The sequence below is a fragment of the Molothrus ater genome, chromosome 13, assembly GCF_012460135.2.
Source record: "Molothrus ater isolate BHLD 08-10-18 breed brown headed cowbird chromosome 13, BPBGC_Mater_1.1, whole genome shotgun sequence".
NCBI classification, from domain to species: domain Eukaryota; kingdom Metazoa; phylum Chordata; class Aves; order Passeriformes; family Icteridae; genus Molothrus; species Molothrus ater.
In genome coordinates this window covers 4751804-4779246 of record NC_050490.2, presented here as the reverse complement: position 1 = coordinate 4779246, position 27443 = coordinate 4751804, and the positions used below count along the sequence as shown (strand labels likewise).

General features: G+C 40.4%; 2 protein-coding genes across 3 annotated transcripts; one reads left to right on the top strand and one right to left on the bottom strand.

The window, feature by feature from the left end:
* Positions 1-1110: 1110 nt before the first annotated feature.
* CHRNA5 (cholinergic receptor nicotinic alpha 5 subunit) lies at positions 1111-18108 on the top strand. Of its 2 annotated transcripts, none has more exons than XM_036389536.1 (6): positions 1111-1253; positions 10036-10187; positions 10476-10520; positions 11765-11874; positions 12791-13613; positions 15597-18108. In XM_036389536.1, the coding sequence occupies exons 1-6, from the start codon at positions 1148-1150 to the stop codon at positions 15756-15758; spliced, it is 1398 nt and encodes a 465-aa protein (XP_036245429.1). In that variant the 5' UTR covers positions 1111-1147; the 3' UTR covers positions 15759-18108. The 2 variants fall into 2 exon arrangements, with proteins under 2 accessions (XP_036245429.1, XP_036245427.1); XM_036389534.1 differs by having other exon boundaries at positions 12791-13622.
* CHRNA3 (cholinergic receptor nicotinic alpha 3 subunit) lies at positions 18102-27443 on the bottom strand. Its single transcript, XM_036389533.2, has 6 exons — positions 26955-27443; positions 24219-24358; positions 24107-24151; positions 22847-22956; positions 20748-21759; positions 18102-19300 (listed from the first exon to the last, which is right to left on the bottom strand). The coding sequence occupies exons 1-6, from the start codon at positions 27112-27114 to the stop codon at positions 19172-19174; spliced, it is 1596 nt and encodes a 531-aa protein (XP_036245426.1). The 5' UTR covers positions 27115-27443; the 3' UTR covers positions 18102-19171.

Sequence of the window (27443 nt, the reverse complement as noted above, 5' to 3'; positions counted from 1 at the left end):
GGGATTGAAATGCTCCAGTATTCTGTTTTGGTCATTGAAAAGATTCACTGTTTACACAGAGACATGCAGTTTTTCTGTAAAATCAACAACATGATTAATGCAATTGCTGTTTGGGTAGGGCTCATTTTAGAAAGGTATAAAGTTGCTAAAATTATTTGAGTTAAATAAGGACTATTCTCCTGAGGAATGCGGTGTCTAGCACTTTTCACGTACAAGCTGATAAACACAGTAAAGTCATTTAGCCCTTCCACGTCTTTTCTCTCTATGAAATACTAAACACTGTCTTAGATGTAAAAAATGTGTTATTGCCAGCTGCTTCTATTTTTTTGGCAATGTGTACACTATAAATTTCCATTAAGATGATTTAGGAAAAATCACTGATTAAATTTCACAATGTGTGTGTTGGAAGTTGTCTTTTGTAATAGATTTTATTTATCTGATACAGAAAAAAGTGGTGTTTTGTACAGAGTATTTATTATATATGTTGTATATCTGTAATATATCTAAAGATGTGGAAATATCCTACGTCTTTTTTGCTTGCATTAGTTTATCTATCTTAGATTAAAAGTTACAAAATATTCTAAATTAGAAACTTAAAAAAATCGTACTGATTTAGAAACTTACAAAAAAAAAAAACAAAAAACCCTACAGAGTGTTTCAAATGCAATGGAAATTAAATATTTTTTTTTCGCCAGAAGTCACTTACACTCGCACCCTCCCAACAGCACAGTGCAGACGCAGCCGGCGTTGCCCGGGTGGCTGTGCCGGGGTTATCGAGCGCTGGTGCTGCAGCAGCCGCAGCCGCCGCTCGGGACAGCGGCCCCGGCCGCGCACCTGCTCGGCCCCGCCAGGAGCCGCTCCCGGGCGGCGGGACGGGCACGGGGACCGAACCTGAGGGCGCAGCGCTGCCGCCTCCTCCCCGCGGTACCGCCGGCAGCTCCTCCGACCGCACCGGCTCCCGCGCGGGGCTGAGAGCGGCTCCCGAGGCCGGGGGCGGCCGGCGGCGGCGCCGGGCCCGCGCGGTCCGAGGCTCCCGCCCCCCGCGCCTCCTCACGGCCCCTGCGGGGCGGGGCCAGCGCCGCCCGGCCCCAGCGGCTCCCGGCTCCCGCCGCGGGGCTCGGAGCGAGCGGGGGCCGTGCCCTAAGCCATGGCCGGGTGCGGAGCGTGGCCGTGCTGCGGCCGCTCTCCGGCCGTGCTCCTCCTCACCTGGCTCTGCGCGCCCCTGTTCGGCCAGCCCGGAGCCTCACACGCGGGTAAGGCGGCTCGGGGCGGCCCCAGGGGGTGAGGGTCGGCCGCTGGGAAGAAGAGTGAGGGGTGAAAAGCGCTCTGGTGAGGAGCCAGGAGAGTGGCTGAGGGGAGGGCTCGGCCGGCCGGGGGTTCCGAGCCCTCCTGGCGCTGTGTGGGGCCGCCGGGGACGGAGCGGGCGGTACCGTGGCCCGGGGGTCTGCGGGCGCCGCTGCCCTGCCCGGCTGGGAGCGCGGGCAGCGGGAGCGGCCCGTGAGGGGACGGGGTGAGGCGGGATTGTGCGGGGGGAAGCTGTCGGAGATGGGGCTCTCTGCGCAGCAGCTTCGTTTTCCGCGCCGTCAACTTTTTCCCGGCCGAGGTTAAGGTAAGGCAGGTGCCGGGTGCGGTGGCGGCTGCTGAGGGAGGATCGCGGGGCTGCGCTGGCTTTAGGAGAACAAGCAGGACCTGCGGGGAGCGCTGTCAAACGGGCTCACCAGGGCTGCCCCCTCGCAGGAGAGGGGGAAAATGTCTGTGCTAAACTATAGCTTTTCAGGTGCATTATCAGTCCTGAATGCCTCACATTTCCTTACATTACATACACTTCCTAAATGTGCATATGTATAACGCTTTAAAGATCTCAGCTGCTATAGCTTTCAGGTTTTTGTCCGCTCACTTTCTGGGAGGAGGTGCAGTTGTAGGTTTGTGATGCATGCTCTGCATCTGGTACAGAGGTAAACTTGCAGAATATGTTTTAATAACTGTAATTTCGCATACGGATGTGTCTGCACATGAAAACAACCCTCTTAAGTATTTATAACACAACTGTCTTTAGTTTAGTCGTGCATCATTTCTTTGACTTCAAAAGAGGCAGTCTCATAATTCAATCAGGATTTAACTTTCCGAGTTGAAGGATGTAAAATAGCATGTGAAGCTGGAGTGTTTATAGAATTACACAAAGATTAAAGGAGCAAAATCACCTCTCTTCCGCAGATTTATTTAGAAACAGTTGTTCCAAAATGTTGCGCTGATATAATTTGTAAGTACATTCCCAAGAGTCTTGCAGAATGTCTTGAAACCATAACCACAACAATTAAAGGCAGACAGAAAATTAATGAAAGATAAATTTGAACGTTTTTTTATATTAACTGAAAATTGAAAAAGCGATTGTAAATATAGTTTATGGAAAGTTGATTGTACCAACATCTAGGTTTTATTTCAGCCTACAAATACTCAGTCTGTTATTGCTGAATGTGATTTAAAGGACTATTCTTTGTCCCAACATTTGGAAAAGTAGTGTTTTTCCTGTTCTTCATGACAGAAGATGCAAAATCATTATGTTACATTATATGATTTATAGGACTGCATGGAATTACCTGCAGTCAGGGTAAACCAGGTTTTGCCTTTTGGCACAAGCCAGCAGTTTTGACTTCACTGAGAACTGGTTTTATACAGTGTGGCTAAAGTTTCTTTTCATAACTTGTTTTTTCTAAAATAAAATGAAATTTGCTATAAGAGTGCTTATAAATTAATTTAGTGTTTCCTTCAGTTAATAGTGAACCAACATTTTATCTTGGCTAACTCTGAATTGTCAGGAGAAAATACTTGCTGATTTAAAATACAGTCAAAGTATGTTTTGTGCTTGCTCTGAATTTTCAACTAACAAGTGAGACTTGAATACCCAAATGGAGCTGAGGTTAACAACAACCTCTAGCCCAGCCCTGCTGTGCTGTGCTGCAGACCTGTGATGGTGTTTCCCTGGCACTTCATGCACCCAGGCATTTTCCACTCAGTTTAACAGATCAAATCCTTCTCCCTCCCCAACAGAAAGCTGCAAACCTTCCTGCCTGTATGGGTTTCTTGTGATTTTTCTCTTAAAATATTTTGTGCTTTCCTTAGTGGTTCTTAAGGGGATAAATGTGAGCCTTGATTCGTGGAGAAGTGCCTGTGTTGATTTGTAGAAGGAACTGTGGAAGGAAATACTTGCATAGTTTCCCACTTTTTAGAATGGTAAAACCCAGGGTTTCTGTAATATTATAGGTTTTGAAATCTCCTCATCTGGTTTTGAGCAATGTAGCTGATTTCTGTGAGCTGTAGGATTCTGTGTTCCAGTGTATCCAAGACTGGAATGGAGCTGAGTGGGCAAAACACTGCTGAGGCAGAAGGTAAGGCTGGTGCCCCAAGTCTGCAGCACCCAGGGCTGCACTGGCAGCTGGTGAGAATGAGAAGCCCTGGCCTGTTTCTTATTTCCATAAGGGAACTTTTCCATAAGTTTTACGTACATTTCAGATTTATGTTTAATTCTATGACACGTAGCCTCTACATTTATAAATGGTTTTACTTACCAGATTCTACATACTTGTTCTTCCTTGTGCTATCTGCACTTCTGTACAGCCTTTTTGCTGCTTGATTTCAGCATTCCTCGATGCTGACTTCACATCCATCTTTGGTGTCAGCAATCAGTGAAAATGATGGAATGGTTGAAAATGGTACAAAGAGAGATGCCAAAATCCTGGATCTGTTACAGGAACGTCCTCCTGCCGTCAGCAGGACAGGATTTTCCCTGACATGCAGCACCTTTTCCTGTGGCCTGGCTGTTGGGCAGGGAGGAGGATCCCAGTTCTGGCTGTGGGAGCTGAGTGGAGCACGCTGGTGTCAGTGAGCGGGGCAGGAAGGGCTGGGGCAGGCACAGGCTGCAGGTACAGCTGCAGGTCACTGTCACTGTCACTGCTGTGCCAGCCGTGTCTCTAGGGAGGTCTGAAGCTCTTTGGCACGGGGTGTGGACTTGCCCTCGAATCCATAGCACGGGCGCTCAGAAAGGAATGGTTGGTGCTTCAATTAGCTCTTAATCTAAAGACTGACTGTCAGTTCACATCTATTTCTTGGTGGGTTTACAAACTACATGGCAGTCTCTTATGGTTATTAGCCAAACTTGTACGTGTATTCAGAAATATGTGCCATAATTATACCTTGTTGCTAAGCTGTTAGGGAGTAGTTTCATTCTCCTTTACAACCATCAAGTTGTACCTTTAACATTTTAAATTTGAATTGAATGTGAGAAACACCTTCCCTACTTTCTGTGAGCAGCTCTTGTACCTCTGTGCATATTGGTAAGTACTAAGCAGTATTGCAGTTCCAAGTTCCTCACAGTTTCATGTCCAATATATGTCATTTTATTTTGCTCCTGGTTGGCTGGAGGTTGATGTGCTAGGCAAGAGAGAAGGCACAAATCTTCCCAGTAACTTTAATCCACCTTTTCCATGCTTGTCAGTGTGGTGATAGGGTTTACCTTTATTTTTTAAACAGGGGAAGAGAAGATAATTCTGGAAAGTTCAGAATGTAATCATTGGCTTTTCTGACTTCTATTCAGTAAATAGAATAAAGTTAGTATTGCTGCTTTGACTTACAGACATCCTAGTTAAGATGATTGTGATCTTTCTAAATGCTTGCTGTTAATTAAACGCTTGACTGTGATTGGATTCTGGGCAATTGCTAATGCATAGAAGGAAAAGTAGGCCAAAAAATTAAAGACCATGCAGGCAGTATGACTCATGATCCTTTTCAAAGGGTCAGAGGAATCAGTATAAAATAAAACTTCAATTTAATACATTACACCTGTCTTTTCTACCTAATGAAGTAACGATGGGAGATCATCTCAGTAAATATACTAGAGTACTGAAGGCAGGGATTCTGTATATATTCCTTCACCTTCCAGATTTCCAAGGAAATTATTAGTTGTAGTATCTAGCAGTTAGATTTGTGGATAAGTTTGTGTTATAATACCCCAGAGTTAAAGAATGTAATGTTAACTGCAAAGTATGGATATTTTGCAATGTTTACTGTCCTTAGTAGTGTGGGTTTGTTGTTTTTTGTTTTTGTTTTTGTTTTTGGTTTTTTTTTTTTTTTTTTTTTGCTGTAATGGTATATGATTAAAAATATGCATAAGTAATATATATTACTTCTGAATATCCATGTTAACATTAATTCTAATGTTAACATTACACTTCTAGAAAATGACCCTTTCCCTTTCCCCATGGGCCTCCTTTTGCACCCAGTAGTGATGTAAAGAAAACCTGAAATCATTAACACTCAATTCTGTCAATTAGAAAATGATTTGAGTTACACTGTTTAAACTAGAAAATGCTTTGAACTGTGCTGTTTAATGTATAATGATACAGTGTTACACCGCACTGCCAATCTGTCTCTTAGACTCTTCATCTAAGGAAGTGCAGAGGAATACAGAGTTCAAAGAAAGCTTGTTATTTGGAGAAGCATGGACTGTGGTGTTCCCTATTTAAAAACAAAGATTTATGAAAATATGTCTAGAATCAAGCCTGTAACACTAAGTATTTCACTGGTAATTCTTATAAAAGGAATAATGTTGCTAAATCATGTTAAGATGCTAGGAAATTTAATCCCATAATGGTACAGTAAATTACAAAAGTGTTATTCTTTTGTAAAACCCATCTTTTGTTTCTTATCTACAACATTTAAAAAGTTAGCCATTAGCAGCCCATGTGAAATTATGACTTGAGAATGTTATCAAGATAAATAGACATGTACATGTTTCATCATGCTACTCATGCATCTGAGGCCCATGTGATGTTTCACCCTATTTTCTAAATAGTTCTTCCAAAGTACTTTAATAAAAAAGTTTTTTAAACACCTATGGAGGAAATGGTGGAACCCAATTTTTAAATACAATGTTTTCTAGGTCAAGTGTTTCATTAGAATTTTTACTTAGCCTTTGTCAAAAGCGTTCTCCAGCTACTTCAGAGTTTAAAAAAATTGAATCATTAGTCTGCTTTGTGCATAAACATTTGTTTCCTTTGTGCAGAATTAAAATTTAGGCCATCCAACCTCATATGTGATTTAGGTGTGTTGTTTTGGGGTTTTTTTGTTGCTAAATGTGGACTTACACTGAGGGGCAGTGAGAAGAATTGAAGGTGCAAATAATAAAGAAAACATTGGGAGTTGTCATTGGGAGTTGCCACTGAACAGTGCAGAGAGCCACCTTTGATTTAAGCTGCAGAGGTTCCCTGGCCTCAATAGAAATGAAACCACACAAATACAGGCCAGCTTAGAACTGCCCTTCAAAGGCTACAGATCTTTTAAGTTTTTTTTAGTACTCTGAGCTGCTGGCAGGGGGAGTGTTGCCATAATCTCTTGCCATCTGATTCAGTATGAGATTGTACTCTGAGTTGTTTGTTTGCTAATCTTGCTAGTCACAGGTTTTAACCTCTTTCTGTTTTTCTCCAGCCAGCAGAGGTACTCTGCTGCCTTAAGCCACTAAAACTGTTCTACTTGTTTTCCTCTCTTTACATTTTTTCCACTTGTCACCAGCTCTTCACAATTTTTTATTGATGTTAATACAAGGAGTAACTAAGAATCACAGCCCCTTGTTGTAATCTTAAAATCATAGATACATGGAAAAGAGATATAAAACATATGCAGTCTGTGTAACAAATTATTTGAATGGCCATGTTAAATAAAATGTACAGGGTAGGGGTGATTACTTATTTTGTTTTTGCCAAGTCTTAATATACTCTTACCATTCCCAGCTCCTCATGGAGCTCTCCTTTGTTAAAGAAGTCTTTTCTAGACCAGTTTACCCCAACGTATTAATAAAGAGAATAAACTAGAAATATTGAAAAGTGTGGATACATCTGTGATCAGATAAAGAAAGAAAGAAATAATTGAACTGTATTGTTAGTAAATAATGGTCATTGTAATAGATCAGTGAGTATACTATAGGTCTGAGTATAAAATGCTTGAAAAATAATCTAAGTATATAAAGCAGTAAAGGAACATGTCCCCTTTTAGCATAGCAGAGGAGATGCTGTGTTTTAAGAGAAGCTTCATCTGGAAACAACATGTACCCTGAAGATGCTCTATTGTTGCACAGGAGGTTGTCTTACAGGAGCACAGAAATGGTGAAAGTGCAACTTTGCCTCTGCATTGCTTCAAGGTCAATTAATTGAGAGATAATACCCAGCTGCATAGTCAGTCTTAAATTCAGTTGAGAGTTGTAACTGGAGGAGGGAAATGTAATTAATGCTAATATAAAAATCAAGTATTTATGAAATATTAGGCTGAAATATACACAAAACCATTCATAATTCAGGAAATAGGGATATAGAAATAGAGAAATTAAGTTGTGTCTTCAGGAAGCATTCTTTTGGATGTCTGTAAAATGTAGGCCTTGGCAAATCTGGCTATAGTTACAAATAAGAAAAATTCCTTGGCTAATGAGGATATACTGAACCAGTTAAATATATTTTTGGCACTTGTACATTTACAAGGTAACTTGTACATGTACAACATTCTCTTGCTGGATCCTTTTTGCCAGCAATTCTTCTGTCCTGTGAGTTTTTCTGTATCTGCCTGAGCTATCTCAGTGGTACAGTCTAAGTTGCCCATCAGTTCTTTGCACATGCCACAAGTCAGAAAGATTTGTATTTTGAAACAGAAGGGTGACCTGTCTTAAAACCCAAATGTTGATTCAGCCCACAGCAAGAACCATTCAGCAGCACATTAGGGTAGGGTAAAACTTGTAGGAAAAAGTGTGGTGGTGTTCACAGGAGTCTGAGGAAGAGAGAAGAGATGAGGATCTGACTCCATGTTTCAGAATGCTTGATTTATTATTTTATGATATATATATTATATTAAAACTATACTAAAAGAATAGAAGTAAGGATTTCATCAGAAGGCTAGCTAAGAATAGAAAAAGAATGGAATGATAACAAAGGCTCTGTCTCAGACAGAGAGTCCGAGCCAGCTCACTGTGATTGGCCATTGATTAGAAACAACCACATGAGACCAATCACAGATGCACCTGTTGCATTCCACAGCAGCAGATAATCATTGGTTACATTTTGTTCCTGAGGCCTCTTGGCTTCTCAGGAGAAAAAATCCTAAGGAAAGGATTTTTCATAAAATGTGTCTGTGACAAAAAAGGGGTCCTGCTGCTCCCACTGTGCTGATCCTGTTTCTTAAGCTACATTCTGCTTTTGCTGCTACTATGACACTTCAGAGAAATCTGCTTAGTGTGTAAAATAATAATATTTCTACTGGGCTGCCCCACAGCTGCAGTGCCAAGGGCAGGGACCTGCCTTGCTGAGCTCTGCAGTGCTTTGGCTGTTTTCACCAAAGGACCTGTACATGGAGCCTTTTGCAGCACAGCAGTCACACTGCAATGAACACAAGGGAACTTAAAACTTGGGCTGCCCATCTTAGTTTGTCTGGGCTGCAGTGGCTGCAGTCACGTGGGACTGGGTTGGGTCAGTTCAAATTAATGGCTTGAGTGGTGTCAGCCAGGCCTCTGCCACAAATGCCAAGTGGTGGAAGGGTTCCTCAAACTCTGAGGTAGCTTTAGCCAGTTTGGTGGGAATGAGAACTGCTGCCCTATGCAGGTGTGACCCTACCTGGTGTACAGTGTAGTCATCCAGGCAAGTCTAAAATCCCAGTCCTCTTCAGTGTCTATGAATTGCTGATTTATTGAATGTTGATGGTAATGAACTTCAAGTAGACATTATTTATGCTGCCTCTAATTGATACTTTGTTTCCTTTAGCTTATTTCATGAGAAAGATTAGATACTACCAATGTTTTTTCTGCTTGTATCGTTCCTAGTTGATCTACTTCTGTTATGTTGACTGAATTCACCTCCTCTCCAAACAGAGTAATGTTAATCTTTTAAATCTCTCCTTGTATGGATGACTGTCTCTGGTTTTAATCTGTTTATGTCATTCTCTGGTGATTTTCTGCTTCTGATACATCTTTTTTTAGATGGATGCTGTTAGTAAGCACATGATTTCTAGAGAAGTTGTGCCATAGATTTATGTAATAGCATAATATTTTAGATCTGCATTTAAAAGAGATGGTGGTGAGCTCCTTTCTTTTGTTCATGCTGTCCCTTAAACTGATGATAACAGTTGCTAGGTCTTTTTTTAGCAATAGCTCCCTTTTAAATTTCATTGGTAAGTAGTAAAAATCTTTATCTAGAACATGTCAGTATTTTCTGGTGGTCATTCTAACTTATGTCTGGGCATTGGAGACCCTTCCATGTAAGGTGATGTGTGTAGTTTGTGCTTCTCGAGGCAGCAGCCATCTTCAGGTCTATCACAACACCTTTGAAAGCTGTTCTTACTCAAGTTATTTAGCCAGACTCTGATCTTCCCTTTTTTCCTCCCCTCTTCCCCAAAATGACCCCTTGAGAGCTATGAAGAAGAACTAGAAAGGTGCATCCCAGGCAGTGTAACATTAGAATGGGTAGAGAGTCAACTGGTAAATAGTTTGGCATGTGCATCTAAGATACAAAACAGCGTGAGGGAAAGTGCTCTACAAGTGCAGCAAAATTTATACATGGTAAATGTGCCCAAACATAGAAGAAATACATGAAACAAAGAGACTGAAGTTTCAAACTGGATTACAAGTTATGCAGTATGCTACAGGTGTGTGATGTGGATGTAGGTTGACAGAATTTCAGTCCCTCATAGATCAGCTTTCTGGTTTAGAGGAGTGCCATAGTTGCATGGCATTGGGTAAATGATGTAAGAGCTTTTTGCCTGCTGAGATTATCTTAATGTTCTTGAGTCATCAATTTTAGAAGTGTGATAATGGTTTGAGGATGCCAATAAAACCAGGTAACTTTATAAAATTCTACTTCCATGACCTTGGGCATGCTTCTAGAGAGAAGGGGATGAGATGAGAAATTGAACTCTGCATAAAAAAAGCTGTAACTGTTTGGACATAAGAATGCAGATGTACACTGCTCATTTGAATCAATGTTAATAATTATTTTTTTTTAAATACAGCTGTATCTGAACCTTCTTTTATTGCTAAAAGTGAAGATCGTTTGTTTAAGCATTTATTTGAAGACTATCAAAGATGGGTTCGTCCAGTGGAACGTTTGAATGACACAATAAAAATCAAGTTTGGCCTTGCAATCTCTCAGCTAGTAGATGTGGTATGTATAGTAAATAAGTTTTTTTTTTTCCCAGTAACTTTAAAAGGAGCATAATTTCATGTGAAATAATTGTGCCTGTTAAACACAATAGATTAAGCATCTTAAATTATTATCTGTGTAATAAAAAATGCCCTGTAGATGAATATATAATGTTCTCATATAAACATATTTAGTGATTAGGATGCTTTCAGCAGTGTGTTTTGTATTTTAAGTTACAGACCTCTGTGAACTAAAGCAGCTATTTCCTATGGATAGATTATTTTTTGTGATATATGCTTTATTTTACAGGATGAAAAAAATCAATTGATGACAACAAATGTATGGTTGAAACAGGTATGTGTAAATATTGATGAAAATTTCTGAAGCTTTATAACTGCAAATCAACATTTAGGAGAAACTTTTCTAGTTAATTGTATATTCAAAAAACTTAGCTCTTGCAAGAAATTTTATTTCACATAGTATCTTTATAGAATGGCCCTGGAAATGCTTTAAAGGATTAATTGTGACAAACCTCTTAAGAAAACCATAACAAGGTCAATAAAAATTCACCAGATTAAAAGTAATATGATATGGCATTGCATGACAATTTAATATACCAAGGTGTACATAACCAACCATAAATTGCTGCTCCAGCAGGAAAGTTTTTATTCAAAGGTTTTATTAAGAAAAGTATGGCTGGTGTATTCTTCTGTATAATATTTATGAGGTCTTTTTCCTGTGGGATACTTGAAATTATTTGATATACATTACTGTAGAATTCTAGTTTCAAAGTTAAATATGCTTGCTAGAAGGAAATACTTTTTTCTCTTAAGATTATTTGGGTTTGGGCAGGAAAAAGCCTCAGAGTCCTGTACTAAACTTAATTGCCACTATTTACTCAGGTAATGCTGCTCACAAATCATTCTTGATTTAACTTAAAAGAATCTTTGCAGATGCTGGGTATACTTACTAGCTTATGGAATTATTTTTTGTTTGGGCTAATTCCTTTCTGTTTGTTTATTTGATTTTTTTCCTTTTGCTTCCCAGTTTTTTCTTTTCAGTAACTGTAATTTTAGGCCAAGTTTTTATTTTTTAGGAAAACTTTGAGATTAGTCAGCAAATATGAGATGGCCATGTGGGCTGATGATTCTTTGTGTCCTCTTTAATAGTTTCTGCAGGTCTTCTTGAAGTTGAACCAGTTTTAAAAGTTGGAGCATGATGGGGTTTTTTTGTATAATGAAAATGTTGAAATTGTTTCTGATTAGCTTCCAGTCATTGGTATTCATCCAGAACAAGCTTTTTTTTCAAATTTAATTTATACAATCAAATTACATTATAATAGCTCTTACTTATAAATGCGTGCTCTGAAAAAGGAACATCATATCTTAAGTTCTGTACAGAAACATTGTCAAGCAGCTCTTATAACAGAAAACAAATACTGAGTTAACTACATGCCTGTTCAGCAACTTCATTGTTTTATGCAGATTTTAGTTCAGTTTGATTGTTGTTAATTGCCCTGTTATCTATTTTCATCTGGTATCACCCTGCTGAAATCCACTTCCCAATAATACTGATTTTTACATCTCACATATCCACAGGAATGGATAGATGTGAAATTGAGGTGGAATCCTGAAGACTATGCAGGAATAACATCTATCCGTGTCCCATCAGATTCTATTTGGATTCCAGATATTGTGCTGTATGACAAGTAAGGTTTGAATCTTTTCATGCAAAATGCATTTCCTTCATAAAACCTGCTTCTAGGAGGCTCATTGGATAGACATAATGTGTACATTTAGTGGGCTGAAGAACCTGTGGAAGAACTTGCCTCTGAATGCAAATAGACTTTGTTGCCATGTTAAGTGCTCAGATGTTTTGCTTTACTTCTGAATGGAATTTCTAGTCCCTTTGGAAAGGTTATTTCTGTTTTGTTGTGTGAACTTTTTTCTTTATTGGAGAAAAATATCTTGCACATTGCTGGGTATAAATAGTGTAGTGTGATGGAAGTAACTAATTATGCTGTTGTAGGTCATCTTCAGCATGGAATTAAAGTCAGGTACATTTAACTGTAAGGGGAGGGTTGGATTGGTTTTGACTTTTTTATTTTGAAAATTAACAGATTTCAGAAACAAGAACTTTTGAATTAACCTTTGTGCACAACCCAGGTGCACATATAGTGCTTTTACATTTCCAGACTTGTTGAGTCAGGAAAAAAGGCTGTGATTGTAAATTCAAGTTTGGGCACAAGTATTATTTAACTGTTTAGTGACTCTTTTTCTTCAATAATTATGGTTTGGCTGAATTTAAAAGTACTTATTCTGTCTTACTAATAGAGACACCAGAGCTGAGTCCTGCTTTTAAAGACCAGCATTTTACAATGTTTTCATAAGTCATTGGGACCCTAGAAAGTTGCACAGATCTTTTCAGGACCTGAAAATATTCTTCAGTCTTCCAAAGCTCTTTACCTAAGTTAGCTTCTGATTTGAGGGGAAAAAGTTGACTATGAAGACAATACAAAATTTTGGCTATCAAGGGATAGACAGCATAATAACAAAGCATAATTTGTTCTTTAAATACATCCCCACAGCCCATTGTAATTGCCTGTAATTTATCTCTTCTTTCAGTGCAGATGGACGTTTTGAGGGAACATCTACAAAAACTGTGGTAAAATATGATGGCACCATTGCTTGGACTCCACCAGCAAACTACAAAAGTTCTTGTACCATTGATGTAACATTCTTCCCCTTTGACCTTCAAAATTGCTCAATGAAATTTGGTTCCTGGACTTATGATGGCTCACAGGTTGATCTAATTCTTGAAGATTATGATGTTGACAAAAGAGATTTTTTTGATAACGGAGAATGGGAAATAGTGACTGCAACAGGGAGCAAAGGAAACAGGACTGATGGATGCTGCTGGTATCCTTTTGTTACATATTCATTTATAATTAGACGTTTGCCACTTTTTTACACTTTGTTTCTCATTATTCCTTGTATTGGGCTTTCATTTCTAACTGTCCTTGTCTTCTATCTTCCTTCAAATGAAGGTGAAAAAATTTCACTCTGCACTTCAGTACTGGTATCTTTGACTGTTTTTCTTCTTGTTATTGAAGAAATTATTCCATCATCTTCTAAAGTTATCCCTCTGATAGGAGAGTACCTGGTGTTCACGATGATATTTGTGACCTTGTCCATTGTGATCACGGTCTTTGCCATCAACATCCACCACCGCTCCTCGTCCACACACAACGCCATGGCGCCCTGGGTTCGCAAGATCTTCCTGCACAAGCTGCCCAAGCTGCTCTGCATGAGAAGCCATGTGGATAGGTACTTTGCTCAGAAGGAGGAAACAGCCACTGTGAATGGATCAGAATCATCCAGGAACACCTTGGAAGCAGCTCTGGATTCCATCCGTTATATTACGAGGCACGTGATGAAGGAGAATGAGGTCCGTGAGGTGGGTGTGTTAGTCCTGCTGCCCTGATTTTGTACAAGTGCAAATTAGGAAACTCAAGGGCTTTACTGGGCAGTTGCATATTAAAGATGTGCTACAGATTTCCAGCTTTTGTACTTCACTGAAAGTTGTGTAGTTATTTCCACTGGAAAAAAAGTGCAAATATGGTACAATACTGAGACTATTTGGCTGATACAGTGCAGTATTTGGGGTTTTCAAAAGTCTTTTGCTGTTTTCTATTAGTTCTTATCAATAGTTACACATTGTGAGACACTTGTCTGTGACAAGAGCATGTACTGTAACTGTTCCCTACAGCACTGCTGAGATGACAGGAGAAGGAGCTCTTTTTCACTTTAATGTTGTACCCAAAAGTCTATCTTGAAAAATGCATTTGCCTTATATTTTTCAAATAAATACTGCCAAGGCTTATCTTGCAGCTTTTGATTTCAAATAAAAACAGTTTGAATGCTGTAACTTGTATTAATTTAAATACAGGCTATAGCCATATGTTGGCCATTTTGTGCTCAGATGAAACATGGATTCAATGACTTCCTAAGTGTTCTCTTCTATCCTTACTATTATTTGTACCTAAGTTTTATCAAAAGATGTCAGAGGCTTTTTTTCAGTGTCAGAGTGCATTTGCACTCTGAATTATCCTTCATGGATGTTTACAACATTTGTGTAAGAGCATTAGAAATCTGTTTTCTTTACATGCTCTTTAATCTAGCACCATTGGTACATCAGAGATTTAAATGCTATTTCCAGTCTGATGTAGAAGTTTGTAGAAATATAGAAGTTTGTGGTGTACTGTCTGTTTCTGATGGCAAAGGCTGAGGTTCTTTCAGTCTGGGAATTGCTGTCTTCAGAAGGCTCTGGTTGCTGAGAGAGTGTTCTCCCCTAGGAGACTAGGAGTAATGTGCCTTCCTCTGATGTGCCTTCTCAGGACTTGATTCTGACAGTGTCACAAGGGATGTGGCCTAGATTTTAAATAAATGTATCTGCTGTACTGTTAAAGCAGCATCTGCATTGTATGAACAACGAAATAGAATAGTTTGCTATTAAATACATAATTTCCTGTAAATTAAGGGTTCACTGTGAGAGACAAGTAGTAAGTATTTTGTTTTCCAAGTGTAATGTTGTTACTATAAACCTTGGAAATTAATATACAGCTGACTGGGGACTCAGTTGTTTTATTATTACTGGGCTCCAGAGAATGCAAGCTTTAACTGTAAAAGTTCTTAATAAACACTAGACAGCTGGTGCTATCGTAGCCTTACATCTTAGGAAGCATTAGGCTTGGGAAACATGGATAGCTCCAGTTCAAATGCAAGACAATTGTTTGGCAGGGTTTTAATTTGCTTGCACAATTATATCTGCAATACTTGCAAAACTGTGTATAGATATGAATAATTTTATCAAAAAAGAAAAAGTAGTCTTGAAACTACTGTGAGTATTCTCCCCAGTGTATAATTCTTTGCAGCTTTCAGCAATTGTTTGTAACACAACAGCTGCTCTGTACTAACAATTTTTAAAAAAATTTTTATTTACTACTTGGGAGGCTTGGTTTTGGTTTTCTGGTTAGTTTTTTGGTTTGGGTTGGTGGTTTCGTTGTTAGGAGGTTTTTAAAACTTTTGCTTTCAACTCCTGCTTGGGAATTCCATTATGATGTCATGTGCCATGTATCCTGCAGTATGTTAGAAAATGGCAGGCCAGTCTCATCTCTATAGATGAGGATGTTTGGTGCTTCTCAGGATCAATTTCTGCATCAAAATCTACATAGCTTATCCATCTTCACAGAGGGAAGCTTGCTTCAGTTCTAACTCCCAGTATAATTATAAAACATTGCTCCAGAGGGTTTTCCCAGGGACATGGTTGGAAAAAGCCTATCTTGAAATAATGAAGAATTGCAGGATTTGGTGCTGTGTTTTTACCTGTTCTTGCACACACTGACCAACTCATGTGCTCTCTGTGTTTTAGGTTGTTGAAGACTGGAAATACATTGCTCAGGTGCTTGATCGAATGTTCTTATGGGCTTTTCTTCTGGTTTCAATAATTGGATCACTTGTGTTATTTATTCCTGTTATTCATAAATGGGCAAGTATAATAGTCCCTACCCATATAGGCAGTACAAATGCATAAAATATTTTTGGAGCTGTGTCCTACTGATCTGGCTCTAAGTTTTGCAGTACCTCTGTTTCCATGCATGTTCTTTCTAGGCATGTTTCTGGTAGAGTGAAAAAAAAAATCCAGAACTAGAAAATTAGGTTTATCTTAAAGCATGGCATTCCCAGGACACACAGAAGTCAGTCTGCTTATTGCCAGTCTACTGAGTTACTGCCAAGCCAGGTCAGAATTAAAAGAACCTTTTCTAGCCATGGTATGTATGATTTATCAAAAAAGAAGACTCTGACACCTACTGTGATAGAGAAGGATTTCAAATTTTTAATGATCATCACTGTAGTCCAATTATTAAATTACTATATAAATCGTTATACTGAATATTAAATATTTGCAGTTACACAGTAGAGTTGCTTATTTCAATTTAGTATACAAAGGTGAATTTTCATCAGTTCTCTTCAGTGTGTTGTAGAAGTCTGAAATTTCACCAGAATAATTTAAAATAATATAAGTTAAACTTCCTGTATACATAATATACAACTAAGAACAGCAATTTGGCCATGTTTGGCCTTTATAAAATTTCAGTGCAATTTGCTGCTAAATTTTAAAGCTTGTTAATTCTGTGATACCAACATGAGCATTTAATAAGCCTTAAAAAGCCTAAAGCATGTGTGTATATTGATATCTCCATCAGCTTTGGAAAGGAAGCCAAAGGCAGTTAACTCACTTCCCAAGGAGCATAAGTATTCTAAGGGGCTGGAACATTCAGATTTCTTCAGTCTTGATGAAGAATTTGATATAGTGTGAGTTTGCAGAAATGTTCATTATTTCCTGTGTCCGGATGTTTCTCAGAATTTAGATTTTAAGCACAGGCAGAAGGAATTTGTGGAGCATCTTTCCGAAGGAAATGGGTTATAAATTACTATGCTGTGGAACCAAATGGAGATGATAAATGATTTTCACATTTGTTTAATTGAACTTGAGAGCTGCCTTGGATTAGTTCTTTCACTTTAAAAACCATATGTAACTCTAAGCAGCAAGGACTTAGAGTTTTCTGAAAATCTTTTTTCCTAAGATCATTGAAAATGAACTTGCAATTTTTCAATTATTCCACTAAAATGCATTCTTTACACTGATTCCAATGCCACCTTTCTTCCTTTCTTAATAGTTTTATTTCTGGAAAAGACTCTAAAATAGTTGGGTGTTTTCCTACACTAAAGTTTTTTCAGTGGTTTTTGTAATATAATTGCATCCTGTAGGCCTAATACAGGAGCAGAGCAGGCTAGAGCAAATCTTAGGAAGTTTTTGTTTGCATGAATTACTACATGAATAATAACATGCTTAGGTGAGAAGTTTTAATGTAAACTGTGATATCTTCAATAATTTTTTTATAGTGATTAAAAATTTGAACAATGGATACATATTTCTCCCGGATCTCCTTTAGAAAATCCCTGCACTAATTATAATAATGAATAATATAAATATAATAGTGATTACTCATGTCATAATTTATATATAATTGAATATTTATTTCAAAATGTTTTAATCTGCAGGACACTCTTGGTTTTGTGTGGTTTTTAAAGGCTCCCAGGTAGGGAAATGATATCAGGCAGACCTTTTTTTTCTTACTTTTTTTTTTTTAATAATAGCAGTTAGGGAATTATTCTTCTTCAGTTACACAATTACATCTGATATTGGATATCCATTTTTCCTCTATTCCCATCATAACTTTCAAGGTGAATTTGCAAAGATTATCTGTTTTAATTAATTAATATAAGAGCTTTAACTTCTCAGTATTACTGAGGTTAAACAATGCATCAATGACTTTCTCTGTGTACAAGTTGCAGAAATACTTCAGATAGCTTGTTTCCTCTTCAAATACAACATTTCTTTTTAAAGTCTTCCATAGGGTTTGAATTACTGAAATTTACTCTTACCTATAGAGAAAGCAAGTGAGTACTACTGTAGATTTATATATATATCTTATTTTTTTTAACTCTCCATTTCATCTCTTTCCCCTTGTTAAATGATGTCTCCAGGCTGCCCAGTTACATCATGATGGGCAGCAAGCACATTGTCCAGTGGAGTCACTCTCTTTATTATAGTAGCTCACAGTTTTTGCAAATGCATGAATTTCTTTTAGGGACTTCTAGTCTGATCATGATAGATTCAGGTAACACAGCTGACACTGGAATCCTTGGGGTCTTCTGCTTATCAGGTGTGTCTGAAACAAGAGAATGTTACTATACTCAGAAGCATGGACTTTTACTTCTGTAACTTACTGCTGAATGTATTGAACTGTAGGTAATACTACCTTATATAGATCTCTGTCACTCACTCAAAATAAATGAAAAAAAGGCACAATTTTCAACAGTTTGATTCTCTTTATTTTCATAAACGTTACATCACTTGATACACTGTATTTCCACAAAGTTTTTGGTTTGGTACAGAGAGAACAGTTCGTATTTTTACAAAATATGATCTGATGACAGTGTTTTGTTGCATTCTTTATTCATGCTCTTTAAATAATCTGCAGTTACTGATTTAAAAAAAAAGAGAGAATATATATGCCTAAGCAACAATTTTAGCACACTTTACAGGACTATTTTTGTCTACCTGCCTTACCTTGGCATAAAACACTTCACTACAGCAGGATGCCTCTGTATCCAAACTATCCTATCTGAGTATTTTGATCCTTTGCATCACTTGCAGACTGTCTTATTGTGTGTTTTACTTGTACACAATTCTGAACATCAGTAGGTCTGAGCAGGTTTTTTTTTTCTGACAGCCTTCACATACGTTGCAGTCTAGGGATACACAGAGTTTGCTTTATGGCTGCTTTATTACCACCATCTATTATTTACCTATTTGTTCTCCTTTTGTACTAAACCCCTCCTCAGTCCTTTCTTGCACTGTGTGGGTCAGTTTGTACAGTAGGTGGCAATGCCTGCACTCCAGCTGTTTGGTACTTGTGCTTCCCACCCTTCTGTCCTTGAGAGGGTATTCATGGAACTCCCTGTGAACTCCTTCCAGAAGATCCTGGCATGCTCTGAGGAAGCTTGGGACCAGACTACAAAACAAACCTAACAGCCCAAAGCATTCGACTCATCGTGACTTTCCAAATACTCGTGTAATTTTCCATTTCTTTATTAACCCCTTCTTAAATCACTCCTATAAAGTTTAACATACTGCCTCCATCTTCTCCAGTGATTGCAGGAAGTAGCTGTAAAGCATAGCTTGTATCACTTTGAGATTAGCTGTCATAAAGGTTCCAAATTCCTTTTTCTGCATTTTGAACAAAGCTGCCTTGGTCAAGTGAAGGTGAAGCCAAGAGAGATCCTTGTTCTACTACATGGAAGAGACAGGAGGTGCTGGGAAAGGGATGCAGAGTTGATTGGCAGTTTTATTTGATTTGACAATGTTTTAGTTAATTTTTACATTTCATCTCCAGCCATCAGAGGTTGTAAAAACAATCCTGCTGTTCCTAGAATACATACCAGGATGAAAACCCATAGAAAAATACGATCAATTACCATGGCAACATATTTCCAATCATCCTGAATCTGAAAAGAAAAAAAAGAATAGCAAGTTGGCATGTTTATTAGGTGAATAAGTTGCATTAGCAGTAATACCGTTTCATAAAAGAAGCACAGTTTTTTCTGTATGTAGATATCCTTATGAATACACAGCTTACACATCTGTTTTCACTGACAAATTCATCTTGAAGAAGCTTTATTTGAATATGCTCTTTGGAGCAAAGCCAAAAGCTGCTGCTTCAAATCCAAAAGGTTTTTCACCAAGACACTGGACTTGAGGAGACACAGCTTCTCTATTCCAAAAATGAAAGTGTAAAACTTTACATTCTTAGATGAACACGTTTGTCCAGAAAACGTTACTGAAACAGACTGTTCCTCTGTTCCTACTGGCCTTTAGGTAGTATGTAAAAAGCAAAGATTAATTGGTATATAATTATTTGGTACTTTGTTATGTAGTACTGAAATTTGACCATTTTCATGCATGATGTAAAATGCATCTCTACCTTTCATGTAAAGAGGGAACCACATTTCAAAAAACCCCTGATTTTTCTAATTTTCTTTTTTTACAGTGAATTTTATAGCAAGAGTGATAATGAAGTATTATATATGTTATATATTATTAGTTACTCAGTGATCATTTTTAGTTACTATTGAGATTACAATTTTTTTTTTGTTTGTTTGTTTTTCTTCAAGAATGATAAGAAATTAATTTGTTGGTTTTGAAACTTGTTCTTTTTAACTTAGAACTTGTTTGTTAAGGGAAACTTAAAAACCCAAAACAACCTTTATTTTCTGTACCAACTAAATCTAAACCTAAATAGATTTCTGATTTAAGTATAAACGAAGTGAAGTTAGAATGAAGTGCTATAGTTTGGGGATGTAAAAACTGTGATGGTGTGGCTACTGCTCATAGTATGTTTGAGGAATATGGAAGAAAAAAACTTTTTCATTTTTTTTCTCCTTTATTGTATTAAAATGCAGCTTTATGAAAGATGCCAGTCCCTGTCTTGCAGCAGTTGCCTCATTTAGCTACAGCACTTTGCAGCAGCAACAGAGTGAGCACCATCATCACTGTGAGGGACATTCACTCTAGATTTCTATTGTTGATGGTAAGCTGTGGGAGGGATAATGTAACTTTCTAAAGGCCATAGGGTCAGCAAATTCCACTATTAAGATTATAACTTGGAAAATCCTAACTTAAACTCTCATGGGATGGATGCTTTGGTGTGTTCCCTTTAATGTGCCTCACTCGGTATATATATTGTCAATAAAGAGATCACTGTGCAGCAGAGCTGCTTCTCAATTATATAAGTTCAAAATTGCACATATTTGTAATACAGCTTGTGTAATTTACTTGCAAAGAATAATGGTTTCTTTTATCTTCTTTGTCTGTTTGTTTGAGATCTTTTTCTTACCAAACACTCTAATGGCAAAAGGTATCTGCAGTTTGAGTAACAGTAAAATATGTTCTTACCTCTTTTGCTTCATTCTGCATTTTCATATTTTCTGCAATGTATTTCACACTTTCAATAGCATCTCTCATTTCTGGTGACAGAACTGAAAATGAAAGCATAGGATCTACAGACTCAGAGCTTGAACTTCTAGTGAGATTGCCACTGAAATCCGAGAACTTGGTGCGCTGATACTGACAGCAGCTGCAGGCCATATCTTGACAAGCAAAGCCATCTTTGCAGCATTTGCTCTCAGAGCCGTTGATGCAATTTAAGTTTGAAAACTCAGAAGTGAATAATGGTTTTGGCTTCTGATTACTCTCTTCATCACTGGCGGGCCTTGTCATGAACATGATCCGGGGAAGTAAGTTCAGGAAAATGGTTCTCACCCACACGGGCATTGTGTGTGTCTTGGGTGTTCTGTAGTGCACATTCAGTACAAATACTGTAATGACAATCGATAGAGTTACAAATATCATGGTGAAAAGGAGGTATTCCCCAATAAGGGGAATTACCAGGGAAGTAGAAGGTATGGTTTCTGTGATAACAAGAAGGAACACTGTTAAAGAGAGAAGCACTGATATGCAGAGTGTCACCTTCTCACCACAGTCTGAGGGCAAATAGAAAACTAATACAGTCAGAAAAGAAATCAGCAGACAGGGAATAATCATATTGATAGTGTAAAATAAAGGTAAACGCCTGATGTAAAGAGAATATGTGATGTCTGGATATATCTCTTCGCAGCAGTTGTATTTGATGTCATGTTTATACCCAGGAGCTTTAATTATAGCCCATTCTCCACTCTCCCAGTAATCTTTCAGGTTCATTGTCGAGCCAATTAGAACTAAATCAATTTTGGCTTTGTCGTAAGACCAGGAACCAAACTTCATGGTGCAGTTCTGATAATCAAATGGGAAGTAGGTTACATCTATTTTACATGAACTTTTAAATATAGCTGGAGGTATCCAGGTCACATCACCCGTGTATTTTAAAAGGGCCTTTGTCTTGTCATCAACCTGGAAATCCCCAACTGCACTGTAAAGCAAGTAAAAATAGCAAAAATTAGAATTATCTACTCCAGGTAGTTTCATACATTCAGATCATATACATGAACTATTTAATCTTTTTTGGCAAAGTCAGCCATTACTTGTTTACTTGGAGCTGAATTGCTCATGCAAGACTGACTAAGTGACCATCATAAATTTGCATGGTTAAACTGAAACAAACAGCTCTATAAACTCACCAGGAGGAGCTGAAAGCAAATATTCTCCCTTATTAATAGCATGGCTTGGTGCAATCAATATTCAAAATGGTAAATAACAGTCTGACTAGATGAGTCTTGTAGGGCCTTTCCAACTGAATTATTTAATTCTATTCTATTCTAGATTGATCAAGAACATCAGAACTCAAGGGGTGATAAGAATATTACTGGTATTTCCACGTCTTCCATGGACAGAGCAGGTAGTAACTATGGAAGGAGGGATTAGGGTTGGGGTGTATCTTTGCATAAGGAGAGTATTTAGTAAGAGGTTATTTTAAGTCCCACTTTGCTAACTTATATGATCCAGTTAAGTATATGAAAAAGTAAAATTAAAGGGTAATTTGAAGTTTTAAGGCCCCAGTTAGGAAAGGATGGCATCACTATTGATCCATAGGCCTGAGTTTTGGATCTGTGTAGCTGAGTGTATTTCTATGAGAATTGCATTCTTACAGATCCATTTAGTTATGGTTTGGCTCTTTACAGTCTCAGAAACTGACATCTAAAGTAAGCTTTATCTGTGGCTTTTATTTATCAAAGGTGTCAAATTGTGAATTTGACTGCTAAAAAGCTAGAATTTGCATTCCTTTCAGTTAAAGTTGTGACTTGCAGGGGCTTGTGAAAGCGAAAAGCCAAGTTCACTTTGGCCTGCTCACTTGCAGCTCCAGATTAGAGCTGGCTCCTGCCCAGGGATGCTGACATAGCTGGCATGAAGGTGAGAACAGCAGTGGAGGGATGCAGGACACATGTGTGTTGAAAAGCAACTTTTCAGTGCATTCAGTGAACTTGCTGCTGATTTTTTTAGAGCTGGTAGCATCACCCCTCTCTCCCTGAATTAAGAAGTTAAATACGCAAGAGCCTTACTTGTTATATAAAACAATATCTGGCTTCCAGATCTGGCCAGATGGAACTCGGATGAATTCAGCACCTCCATAGTCTGCTGGATTCCACCGAAGCTTGTAATCATTCCAGATCTAATTATGGTAGAAATGAGTCCATGTTAGGTTTGTGAAGAAACTGAAATTCGGTGGACTAGATCTGAACCAAGTGCTGTCATATCACTTCTTGGGTTGATTTATTTTGGATACTACAGTGTTTAGATATTTCTTTAACAAACACATATGTGTGGTGTTTGTTCATATGCAGATTGTAGGGGGGCCTAGATATCTAGATGTTATATACGTATATGACTTAAATATATGTGGCTGTCCCAGGAATGCCTACTTAGTAGCTGGAACAAGCTGAAAGAAGGAATAAGACACTCTCTTTTCAGAGAGTGTAGGATTGTAATAATAACTTTGATCTCAAAAAACCAGGTTTCTATGGGACAGTGGAAACAAGTTCCTGGAGGCTGGTGGCACAAGTTGTGAGCATCAATTGAGGGTCAGAGAGAGCTCCAGCGTGTTATGGCTCAGGTAACTGCCTTTGTCATTAGCACTTGTTAAACCCCATTATAATGAACTTGAGTATCAAGCTAAAGGTGGGAACTAAGTTGGTTACTAGGCTGACTACAACAGTGAGCAACTGCATTTTTAAAAAGCCTTTTTAACATGAAGTACACATTTTTCATTTGTTGTGACTTTACGGGAGCTAACCAGCACCAAGTGGCGCTGTGCGCGACCTCCGAGCCGAGGTGCTTCCTTTGCGTTGTCTGCCAAGGCAGCGATTTGGAATTTCTAGAGCAAAAATCTTGTATTTAGCGACTGCAGCAAGTGTAGCAGCCTTGCTCTCCTCCTGTCTCGTCCCGTCCCGTCCCGTCCCTTCCCTCCCCGTCCCCGCTGCTCCCGTTCTGTCCCCGCCTGCCGGGCGGGGCGGCGGCCGCTGGGGGGCAGCAGCGCCCCGGGGAACGGCTCGGGCGACGCCGGCGGCGCGGAGCGAGGCAGCCGGGTCTGCTGTCGCGGCCTCCTGTGCAGGGCTGCTGTCCCGGGATCCTCCCTAATGATGCTCTCCTGGCCTCCTGTCCAGGGCGGTTGTCCCGGGATGCGTCTGTGCCCCGAAGGAGCCGAGCCTGGCGCCGACCCCGCAGGCCGGACGGCTCTTGCGGCCCCGGCGGAGCGGGGAACGCTCCCACCCCGGAGGGGCAGTGAGCTGGTGCCCTCTGGGCTGTCACTGAGCGCTACTTACGTGCTTCAGCCACAAGTTGGTTTCCATTATCTGGTTGACCTCGTCCTGGAAAAGAGAGGTGTGTCGGGAGGAGCGCCGGCCCTGCCGCGTTGCCCGGCGGGGCGGTACTCACCACCTTCACCAGCTGCGACATGGACACCTCGAACTGGATGATGACGGGGTCCGAGACGTTCTTGACGGGGCGCACGAACTGGTTGTAGCTCTCGAAGAGGGCCGCGTAGAGCCGGTGCTCGGCCTCGGAGCCGCCGCAGCCTGCGGAGGGCACGGGGTGAGCTCGGGGCCAGCCCCGTGCGGGCAGGGCTGTCCCGGTACTGCCCTGGCTGCTCCCAGCCCCGAGCGGGGCAGGGCTGTCCCGGTACGGCCCTGGCTGCTCCCAGCCCCGAGCGGGGCAGGGCTGTCCCGGTACGGCCCTGGCTGCTCCCAGCCCCGTGCGGGCAGGGCTGTCCCGGTACGGCCCTGGCTGCTCCCAGCCCCGAGCGGGGCAGGGCTGTCCCGGTACGGCCCTGGCTGCTCCCAGCCCCGTGCGGGCAGGGCTGTCCCGGTACTGCCCTGGCTGCTCCCAGCCCCGAGCGGGGCAGGGCTGTCCCGGTACGGCCCTGGCTGCTCCCAGCCCCGAGCGGGGCAGGGCTGCCCCGGTACGGCCCTGGCTGCTCCCAGCCCCGAGCGGGGCAGGGCTGTCCCGGTACGGCCCTGGCTGCTCCCAGCCCCGAGCGGGGCAGGGCTGTCCCGGTACGGCCCTGGCTGCTCCCAGCCCCGAGCGGGGCAGGGCTGTCCCGGTACTGCCCTGGCTGCTCCCAGCCCCGTGCGGGCAGGGCTGTCCCGGTACTGCCCTGGCTGCTCCCAGCCCCGAGCGGGGCAGGGCTGTCCCGGTACGGCCCTGGCTGCTCCCAGCCCCGAGCGGGGCAGGGCTGTCCCGGTACGGCCCTGGCTGCTCCCAGCCCCGAGCGGGGCAGGGCTGTCCCGGTACTGCCCTGGCTGCTCGGCAGCGCTGGGCAGAGCCCCAGCCCCTCCTGAGCGGGCAGCACTGTGCCATGGGGCATTCGCTTGGACTGCGAGGAGAGCAGTGAAAGGTGATGCTGCGGCACAGGTTTTCTAACACACGTCTGCAAATGAGTTTAAAAAAACAGTTTCGGGGAATTACTGAGGAACTTGGGATGCAAAAGCCCTTTCCCCTCACAGTCACAGTCCCCCAAACCTGGCAAAGCCACAGGGATGTGGAGCAGAGGAAAGTGTAGCCCAACAGACCAGGCCTCTGGTAAGGGGCAAGAAGCCTTGCAGTAGAAAACGAGAAGTTTGCTTTCTAGTCTGAGTCATGATTGCATGAGTACAGGGAGGATAATGAGGATAATGGCCTGCTTCTTGAAATATATTTTTAAAAGGATCAAAATTTGATTAACTGTTAGATTCAAAGACTTTTCAGCACACTCGAAGAAATCTGCTATTTACCCCTTTATTATTCTAAGTAGTTTTTATTTATAATAGATTCCTGTTGTCCTTTTGCCACTCATAAATTCAGTTCATCCTACCCTGTGGCCAACAAAAAGCTGCAAACTGAAATTCTTAAAAAACAAGGTACTTGACCTGTTTCAGGATGAGGTGTGAGAACCTGTAATTTACACTGCAATTTTACTATCAATCTAGGTAATAACCATCCTGACACTATTACAAGTCAGTGGCCTTTTATTTTTAGGGGGCTATCTCTTAAACTCTCTTCTGGACAACACATGCTCATGAATTCCAACTGAAACACCAGAAAAATCGTTTTGTCATTAATGTCATTATGCAAATTTGACAGAGGCACAAACTGAAGTCTGTCGAACATATTCTACAGTTCCTTTGAAACAGAAATATGGATATATATGAAATATGAATATTTGCAAGGACACATTTATTTTCTGCCTGTTTTTTAGTAGAAAAAGAGAGGAGGCAGAATTATCTGCAGGTGACAGACTACACAAAGCAGGTGTTACTTCTGAATCTCTGAGACCTCACCTCTCCCTAAGACAAGGGTTCCCCGCATGTTAAACTATTCAGCTAAAAGGTCTTTTGTTTGCTTTTGGTTTTGTTTGGTTGATTTTAACCCCTTGTGCCTTTTCTTGTTCACTTGGAGTACAATTTTGTTTTCAGATTAGTGAAATCATTCAAGTCAATTTGCTAACTAAAAAATGAACACTTTTTAACTGCCAGTCTTGCCCATATTACTTCTTGATATCTTCTATCTCTTAGATTGAGATTTCCTGGAATAAATACCCCCCAGTCTTTTAGGTAAATAATTTTAAATCTAGATCTTAACAACTATTATAGTCAATCCCAAACTGCCAGCCTTTTTACATGGTACCAGCACTCTAATTAAATCTAGCATCCGCTGTTTCTAGAGAAGAAACAGTGCATTCATGTGGGGTTTTTTTGTTTGACTATTTTGTGCTTTCCCTATCTGCAGAGAGATGTGCTCTTTGCAGCACATACTTAAAGCTCTTTAATGTTGTCACTTTCTTATCTTCTCTGCAATATGGGAAACCACACCTTTATGTGTGAGGTGCTTTTCCTTCATGTTAAAATGGCTTTATGTGTCCTGTTTGGCATTTTCAATCAGGACTACTTAACTACTTTGCAAGGATAAACTTAAACACCCCCCCCCCCCACTGAACAACAAGCTATGTAACAGAAAGAGCTGTACCACAATTCTGTACATTTGCTCCTTAGGTTGGAGAGCGCTTCTGCACTTCTTAAAAACAATTTGCACCAAAACCATCTCCTGCTCCCCTTTCCACCATCAAAGAATAACAGATTAAGGATCACTCTTCCCCTGCCTTCACCATCAAAGATTAACAGATTAAGGATCACTCACCTTGACAGAGAAAGCAAACAGCAGCAGCTAGAAGGAGAGTGTTCAGGCTCTCCATGGTGTTGTGAATTACTGCCTGTGGACAGAGGCTGTTGAGGATGAGCTGCACTGCCAGGACTGTAGGAGCACAGGCAGCAGGGAGGGCTCGGCTCCCCCGATGCATGAAATGCCTGCGAGCAGCAGGCGGCAGGACCCTGAGCACAGCTCTGCGCACTGAGCTCCCATTAGCTTTGCTATGCTGCCCCCTTTCAAGCTACCCAGGCTGTCAGAGCTTTGGGAACGGCAAATAAAGTGCAGGAAAAACAGATGTTATTGTAGGCAAAGAGCAGTCTTCTGGCACAGATAGTGGGTGAGAGTCCTTAAAATGGTGCATAAATGAGCTCGGTAATCTGACAACACTGAAGAGTTTTCCAGCCAGCTGCTATACAGGATCCTTATCTATCAGAAGATCATGCCAATCTGCTAGGGGAAGTTTAATTAATACAAATCTTG

What these genes read in the sequence shown, in the direction of transcription:
- CHRNA5 (XM_036389534.1), top strand. Translation starts at nt 1,148, where the DNA reads ATGGCCGGGTGCGGAGCGTGGCCGTGCTGCGGCCGCTCTCCGGCCGTG. An exon ending in GCCCGGAGCCTCACACGCGG is followed by an intron (nt 1,254 to 10,035) that starts GTAAGGCGGCTC and finishes TTTTAAATACAG; the next exon opens with CTGTATCTGAACCTTCTTTT. An exon ending in TCTCTCAGCTAGTAGATGTG is followed by an intron (nt 10,188 to 10,475) that starts GTATGTATAGTA and finishes TTTATTTTACAG; the next exon opens with GATGAAAAAAATCAATTGAT.
- CHRNA3 (XM_036389533.2), bottom strand. Translation starts at nt 27,114, where the DNA reads ATGCATCGGGGGAGCCGAGCCCTCCCTGCTGCCTGTGCTCCTACAGTC. An exon ending in TGTTTGCTTTCTCTGTCAAG is followed by an intron (nt 24,359 to 26,954) that starts GTGAGTGATCCT and finishes TGCCCTCCGCAG; the next exon opens with GCTGCGGCGGCTCCGAGGCC. An exon ending in TGTCGCAGCTGGTGAAGGTG is followed by an intron (nt 24,152 to 24,218) that starts GTGAGTACCGCC and finishes TCTCTTTTCCAG; the next exon opens with GACGAGGTCAACCAGATAAT.